Consider the following 7,899-nt stretch of genomic DNA (forward strand, 5'->3'; position numbering starts at 1 on the left):
ATTACATGTACCAAGTAAGAATGCTTTCCTTGGTTTTGGACTTGCCCTGATTTTTTATTTCACATACAGACCCTTTACATTTAACCAATTTTTCCGTGATTTAATTTTATTATAATATGACATTAAATTACTTGTTAATTAAATGTCCAATTAAGAAAACAATTATGAAAATAAATTTTAAAATTACAGACAGAGGATAAAACCCTATGCCTATCTTAGAAGCTGGCAGTTTTCTTTCTAACTTTTAGTATTTTTCTTTATGATTTTCTATCTTTCTTTACACATGTAATTTTTATCTTTCTAACACATATGCATAAATTAAACAATGCAGTATTGAATTATTGATCTTTTCTGCAAGCTTTTTGAAAGTTATTTTACTTCCATTTTTATAATTATAGTTTCCTGTATTCAATATACTTATCTAAAGGAAGTCTGATGCAACTCAATTATAAAAAAAGAAACCCAAAATATATGTTCTGGTTATTGTTGCTACCCTTTTCAAATATATGAAGCCTCAATGCTCTAATCTTTTAATAACTATTGCCTTAAATCAACACATAGGCTGGGCTGGAAGTCACATGATTGATAGCAACACTAAAGGAACTTTTTTCCTTTTACATTTCAATTAAATAATGTACAAAATTTTCAATTTGAGAGAATAGTTTAACTTAAAAAGTTAAACTCTTGTTCATAGTGAATTTGTGCATGATGAGAATGAACAATTTAAAAACCGAAGCTGAACCTATGAACATATGTATGTAGAATTCACCCTCATCTCCGTATGACATCTACATGAAATCAAACTAAATCTGACTTGCTATATCACAGCACTAATGTCAGAGCTACTCAAAGAAAATAGATTGTAAGGTATGTTTATAGATTTTTCATATTGCAAAAACTTCCATATAGAAAGTCCCTTAAAGTTTCCAAAAACTTACCAAATCATCAAAGATATCCTTCTGGTGCACATGAATGGTGATTAAAGTTTCATATTTTGTGCGCTCCATTCTTGTCAGATTGTGTGTTGTCATGTCAATCAAATAATTTAAAAGTTCCAAAAACTTCTGATTTGTTGTGTGCATTACCTTTTCCACATAGCAAGAACAGCTATATTAATACAAACATCATTTTTTCTTCCAATGTTTATAATAAAAAGCAAAAAACATCAGCAAAGATACAGGCCCACAACATCTATGATCTGCTTTGTAGTTACCAGGCTCGTAATCCTAAATTTGGATTTGCAGGCTGCCCCCCATGCATTCATTCTTAACCCAACAGAGTGCAATAAGGTTATATCTAGGTGAATAGCTTGCATCATAAGATTTTATTCCAAGACTGTTGTTCCTTCTACTATATACTACACCTTCAGCTGATTGCATCCTTGCCTAGTTTCAGAACCATGAGTCTCTGGTTTTGGGCATCGCACATCAGCCCAAGGTGGGGCACAGGAACCTGGAGATCTATCACATCCTCTAACCAGAGGTTAGTAGTGTAACAAAAGGTAGTGTAATTTTAGATGCCAATGGTAAAATAATAATTTCTTTAGTGGCACCAGATTCTGTTTCAAAATTCCACAAAATACAAAACTGACGTAGGTAAACAGCATCAGCCTCTGTCAGTGATGTTCCTGGTACACAACAAGTTATAAAGCTCTGAGGTTTCAGAAAGGGCAGCTCATATGTACTCCTGTTCCAAATATGTGAGAGAACAATCACATGAGCTTTCTGTAAATATATGCAAAGCCTAAAGCTCACCCTGTTTGCTGAGAAAAAAAATGCTAAAAACACTTCAAAACTAAACAACCTCCCTGCCCCCTAAATGCACACACAGAGTTCATCTCAAGTAAGTAAAAGTTTTCTATTTAATGCAAAAGAGTATTTGCATCTAGTTAGTATACTAAATGGAGTGGGGTAAAAGCAGGTCTATGACTTTTTTAAAATTTGCACAATGCAGAAAATGTATCACTAAATGGTCTTCTAAATAACTTCTATCCTTTCCTTCCTCAAAAAAAGAGCTGATCAACTGAAGAATTTAATACACTTACAGTAGACTAATGCCCATGGAGCACAGTTATTTCCCCAAATTTGGGGAGCTCTTATTTCTTTCCAAATCTGATTCTGGGAAAGTAATAGTACAAGATTCCCTATATTCCCAAACTGAAAAATTGTCCATTCCCAAGATGACTACACTGACAGAACAATAGAGAAAATCACAGGATTTGGCACAATTCTAAAGTAAATGCTGGGGGATGGTGAGGAGGTGTGACCCCTTAACATGTTTTTTATCATTCCCTTCTCTCATTAGTTTATTTGTTATTCTGGTTACTTAACTGCTATTTTGTGCTTTTACAAAACTACGTGTTATGTAAAACTTCTAACTTTTCACAGTATGCACTGTTCCAAACAATGCTTTTAATTTATCCACAAAGATTCATTAAGTACTACCTTTTTATCTGTTTTGGTACTGTTCAGTGCATTCTCTGCATCTCTGGTCCAGATCATTTGAATTCCCAGAAGTCCTATTTGTGCAGGAAACATTGCCTGAAAGTCATCCAGCTTAAATCCTGAATCGCTAATGGCCATTGATGCCTGTCTAATGATGGTGTGGATGGTTTTCCTAATTCCATTCAGCAGCTGACCTAACCAGAATTCCACATTGCCCTGAAATAAACAAGAAAGTACTTTTAAAGAATTAGTCTATGAATAATTCACAAGAATAAAAAGCCTACGTGACTTTTTCAGTTCTTTCGTACTCTCATTTCCCTCCTTGTTACTCTCTAATCTTTAAAAAATTCCTCTCTTCCTTCTGCTCCACTTCCCTTCTAGAGATATTTGATGGATTTGGCACTTCACATCAGTACTGCTGAAAAAACAGGTAAAGTAATTGTTACAGAATGACATAAATGTCCTGTACTTTCTGACCTTTGCTCTTGCTGTTCATATTGGAAGGTTTTCATTCAGCCAGTCAAATAATAGCATGATGCCATACTGTTGATCTCTACAACATAAATCTACTTCATATCAAGTCATGAAAAACTGTAATATATATTTCCATTACCTGAGCTAAAACTGGTTCGATAATATTGACCTGCTCTCCTTCTTGAGATTCAAAGAATAAAATCTGGTCGTAGTTTTTTTCATGAAATCCCACTCGGTTAACATTGTCAAACAAATTTAATAAATGTGCCTACAACAGAATCAGAAAATAAAAGCTCCTTAAACTGATCTGATCTGGCATTCCTTCTTTAAGTTCTGTATTAGAAGATTCCATACATCTTCCCATAAGTGAAAGAAATTCTCTCAACTAGATAACAAAATCCTCCATGGTCTTCACTTAGTAATATTGACCATGAGAACACTATTGCACTATTACTTGTACCTGAATAGTGTGGGAATCAGATGCTTGACCAAGGATTTCCAGAAGAACAGGGTCAGATACAAAAAAAAATCTTGGAAATATTAACCGTTTTTTTTCCAAATACCCAGTCAGTGATTTCTGACAAATTTCCAGTTGTTCCAGCAAATGTGGTAATAGCTGTGCCAAAGTCTCATCTCCAACACAGCACTGCACAATGTTTGATGTTTCATGGGCTCTCTGCATAATTCTCTGCCATGATTTATCAATGTTCTGAAATCTTCTAGCTTCCTGGAGTACATGAAAAATGCATTAGTTCTCCCTCATGTTTGTCAAATTCTAAAAATTAAAGAATTCCATGAGAAAAAGTAACAGTTTAATATTCCCCTTGCTGTTCAAGTCTTCTTTGCATGACTAATATATGAATATATATATATAGGCATGATTACAATGATCAGTGCTTATAACGACAAGGGTTCAAATTACAAGAGAAAGAGTCCAAAGGGACAGTTCTGGAAATATCTTTTACTTCATGTTGGGCACCAAAGTCATCCATATAAAAGGATTTCAACACACACCAGAAAACTCAAACAGCAGCCTTCTCAGAAATGAGTCTTCCTAATAGCAACACACAATATCATGCAATGGCTGTTCCACAGATGTTACAAGGAGTAAGTTGCTACATTATATATATACAAATAACATATATACAAACTTATATGCATTAGCAAATGAACTCTGTGATGTGGTTAATGTCTTGGTGTAACATATTGCCGTTAGCATACTGTTATCATAAATCAATATACCTGAGGGAGTTGCTTTGCAATGTCGCCACCAACGAACACAGCTTCCAGGTAAATCCAGAGGTTTTGTACAGTAACCCAGTTTTCAATTATCTCTGCAGTATTGGTCAACTTCTGAACCCACTGTTGTATAGTGGACTTAAACGGTGTGTTATACCTGTATGAACATGAGTTAAAGGGAAAAAGAACCTAAGATGATAATTGATTACTTTTGGGTTTGATTAGATTTACACAGTAAGTGCATTTATTAAGTTTTGTACCTGTTGCTCATGAGTGACCCCAATATCATGAGGCTGTCTTCCACCAAGGCTATTTTCTCCAATATATCTGATCCTTTCAGAAGGAGTTCTCCTCGAGTTTTGAATTGTCCAAAACTGAAAGCATGAGTACTCCATTCATTGATGACATACTTCAATTTTGCTTCAATATCTTTTTCTTTAACAGCACTGATGCAGATATCCTGTGTAAAATTAAACTAGTAAATTACAGTCCTCTAAGGCTAATATCATACACACTTATACAGACAATTAAAATTCATTGGCTAGATCCAGACTTCAGTGTACGTTCTAGCTAATGAAAATATACATTGAAACACCTCAAAATTATTATGTTACAAACCAGATTATATTAGAGTACTACTTGTAACTGGAATATTTTATGGGCTATACTCCATCTTCACCAGCACTAGCACCTTACACTTTTGAAGTGAATCTGCAGGCAGAATTTGTATTAAATATATTAAAATTTGAAGTCAAATATACCTACTGAGGGTGTTAAAGAAAATACACATTACCAATCAAAACCAATAAACAGTCCAAGAATAGAATATACTTGGACAACTTGACTGCCTGATATTTCTTGAAGACACTGAGGAGAGGACTGTCAGAAAATTGGTTATTGCATCAGAGAGAAAGGAGCAGCTACTCAGATTTGACTACAAATTCAGGTTCAGGAGTATATTCGATTCCATCACAGTTTTAAAGTCTTGAGTGTAAAGCTATCACTCTGAACCTTTCACAAGCCTTAAATTCTTGTCTGGAAATTTGGTATAGCAGAGGTTTGACTTCATGTTTTTGTCTTAGAAGTGTTCCTTTGTGGAATAAGATAAATCAGGTCACTACTATGGAGGGACCACAGGTTTTGCTAAGTGACAACAGAACTGAAGTTAGAAACTGTTTGGGTTTCCTTCTTTATTTTTAGCTATACTTTGTTCTTGCATAAAGCTAATGCACTTGCTAGATAACTACTGTCCCCAAAATGAAGGGGGCAATAGCTTTGTAGCTTGTGCAAATTACATAAGCCTTCTCAGCTCTCTGTGCTCTTGCAAAGAGTCACTTTTTAAATACAAAAGAACCTTGTTCTCCTTCAATCCTATATCCTCCACCTCTACTGTGTCAGGATCAGACTGACACCAAATACTTTTTCTCTCTGATGACACATTTAAAATGAAGAAAAAATTATAAGTAGGCAGACCCTAAACCAGAAACATGACAGAATCATACTACCCCTAAAACAACAAAATCCCTTCTATGGATTAGTTTAATACAATCTACCCATTTAATCCTTGTCCGGAATAAAAAGGAAATAAACTAATCATCACTGCCAATACCAGCTACCAAACTCCAATCTTCAAAAGAATTCTCCAACTAAAGCAGTATTTTTTAATGTTGCAAAGCTGATGAGCACCGAGTCCCATATCACAAGTTATTCATTAAAAACAAATAGAGAAGTACATGTACCTCAATATCTTCTTTATATTTTAATAAAGAGGCATCCATTATGTTCTTCAAAGCAAAATTTTCAGAGTCAACATCAAAGTGATGCCCAGTTACTTGTGCAATTCTTTCCCAGTGTCGTGACATCATTGCCTAGAAAAGTCCATAGGAATTAGGGAAGATCTTTAAAAATTTTTAGGACTAGAGTGATCACATACTTTTGCACAATATCTGTTAAACAAATAGAAGAGTCTTAATTTCCATTCCATCAAAAGCATTAACAGTTCCTCTAATCACATTCTGAAGTCTTTTGTTTTACTTTACTGTAATTAAGCCTAACTAGATTTTTGCCATAAATATAGCTGCTTTTATCTATAAAAAAGTATTACAGAAAGCATCATACAACATAGGCTTCAACAGAGTTTTTCAAGTGAATCTTATCTCCAAATTATTATGCGGAACATACTTTGTTTGCCATCATTTCAAGCAAAGGACAGCTCTCTGTGAAGTCATCAATTTTTTTTTTTAGGTCTTGAAAAGCTTGCCATTCCTTCAGTGCTTTCGGTAACTTACGGATTCTTTAAAGAGCATAAAAAAGAAGAGATATTTTATTCTTAATAAGCACAATCCACCATTTAATACAATATATTTTTCAACCAATGGATCAGTAGACTGTAAATAAAAATCTATCTGCAAACTGGCAACATAATATGTAGCTGATTGTTTCCAACTGAAGGCATGAAACATTGCTAAAGACAGTAATAATCACACTAGAATAGAAAATACTGGTTTCTATTTCAGTTTGCATTAAAGGAAGTTAATTTCATGTGCAAAACTCAGGCCTGAACTTATGCTTTTGCAGTGTCATTGTTCTATCAAAAATTTGAAAATGCAACTTATTTTGTAAATGGGAAATAGGATTAAACAACATTTTTTTTCAAGCAAAATAAGGTACATCCTAAACCAAAAATTACCTGCTTGCAAACAGAAACAGTCTGTTTCAAACAAACAAGTCCTACTTTATAACTAGTTTGTACAAAAGATATTTAAAGAAAAAACTTCCTTTATGCACAATTTCAATATGAAAAGAAAATGCAAATTAAGAACCTCTTGTACTATGAATTGTCACAGCTTCACTTGCTTCTAACAAGTCATGCCAATCTGCCAAAGCTATGGACCAAAGACTGACAGCAGTTCTCTTATAGCTCAATGGCAGAAAGAAAAAGCTGCATAAAACCAATCCGTAATGAAAAATTCCTTCAAAGATATTCTCTATTTTTCACAGCTCAAAATCAGACAGATCTGTCACACAACGCTGGAGCATGTGTGATCCCTTCACTGCTTGCTGGCAAGAGGTAGATGAACATATGCATACTGTCACAGCACTGCAGTAATCTCTCTAGTCTTTCATCTTGGATCCAAGAGCAGACAGTATTTAATATACTGGAGAAAAGCATTGCAGAATGGAAAATTATACTCTGCCATGTACGGGTAAAGCTTCAAGAGGCAGTTCCTGGCTACTTCTATGCTGAGGTACAACAAGTAGTATTCTTTGTCTTAGGCTGGCAATTGGAAATGGGATCTATTAGCTTGGTTATGAAAACTGCTATAATTTTTTTTATACAAATACCTTTTTCTTTGACTTTGCCTCAGTAATATCTTCTAACAGGAAGTTCCATGAGTTACATAATATATTAAAAAAACTACTCCAGTGATCAAGTTTATATTTCCTTCTTAAATTTACTGGACATTCTCTTTATGCAATGTTACACTAAAATATAAAGGGAAACTTTTCTCTGGCTGTTACCATAAACTTCTATAATGTTCCCCACCACATAAGTTTTCTCTTAATATTTATCCTTTTTATCTCTTTTTAAATTTATTTATTGTCACCTACAGTTATTTTTGTGATTCTTCTTTTCATGATTCTAGCTTTTATATTCCATTACTATTTTTAAAAGGAGTAGCAAAACAGAACATGCATATTTCCACAATTATGCTAAAACACTAATTGCATGTCCAGTATT

General features: G+C 34.0%; 1 protein-coding gene across 1 annotated transcript in view; it reads right to left on the bottom strand.

Moving 5' to 3' along the window:
• Positions 1-7,899, bottom strand: part of LOC104529682 (dynein heavy chain 5, axonemal) — a gene marked incomplete at its 3' end in the record, with an annotated part of 55,339 nt that overhangs the window by 3,627 nt on the left and 43,813 nt on the right. The window contains exons 34-41 of the mRNA XM_029086509.1: positions 6,339-6,450; positions 5,897-6,025; positions 4,418-4,617; positions 4,161-4,314; positions 3,379-3,645; positions 3,058-3,186; positions 2,445-2,660; positions 939-1,085 (exon numbers count right to left, since the gene is read on the bottom strand). Coding sequence (XP_028942342.1) covers positions 939-1,085; positions 2,445-2,660; positions 3,058-3,186; positions 3,379-3,645; positions 4,161-4,314; positions 4,418-4,617; positions 5,897-6,025; positions 6,339-6,450 — 1,354 coding nt within the window. The remainder of the gene's footprint in view (positions 1-938; positions 1,086-2,444; positions 2,661-3,057; positions 3,187-3,378; positions 3,646-4,160; positions 4,315-4,417; positions 4,618-5,896; positions 6,026-6,338; positions 6,451-7,899) is intronic.

The sequence above is a fragment of the Antrostomus carolinensis genome, unplaced genomic scaffold (genome assembly GCF_000700745.2).
Source record: "Antrostomus carolinensis isolate BGI_N321 unplaced genomic scaffold, ASM70074v2 scaffold20898, whole genome shotgun sequence".
In the NCBI taxonomy this organism is placed as follows: Eukaryota; Metazoa; Chordata; class Aves; order Caprimulgiformes; family Caprimulgidae; genus Antrostomus; species Antrostomus carolinensis.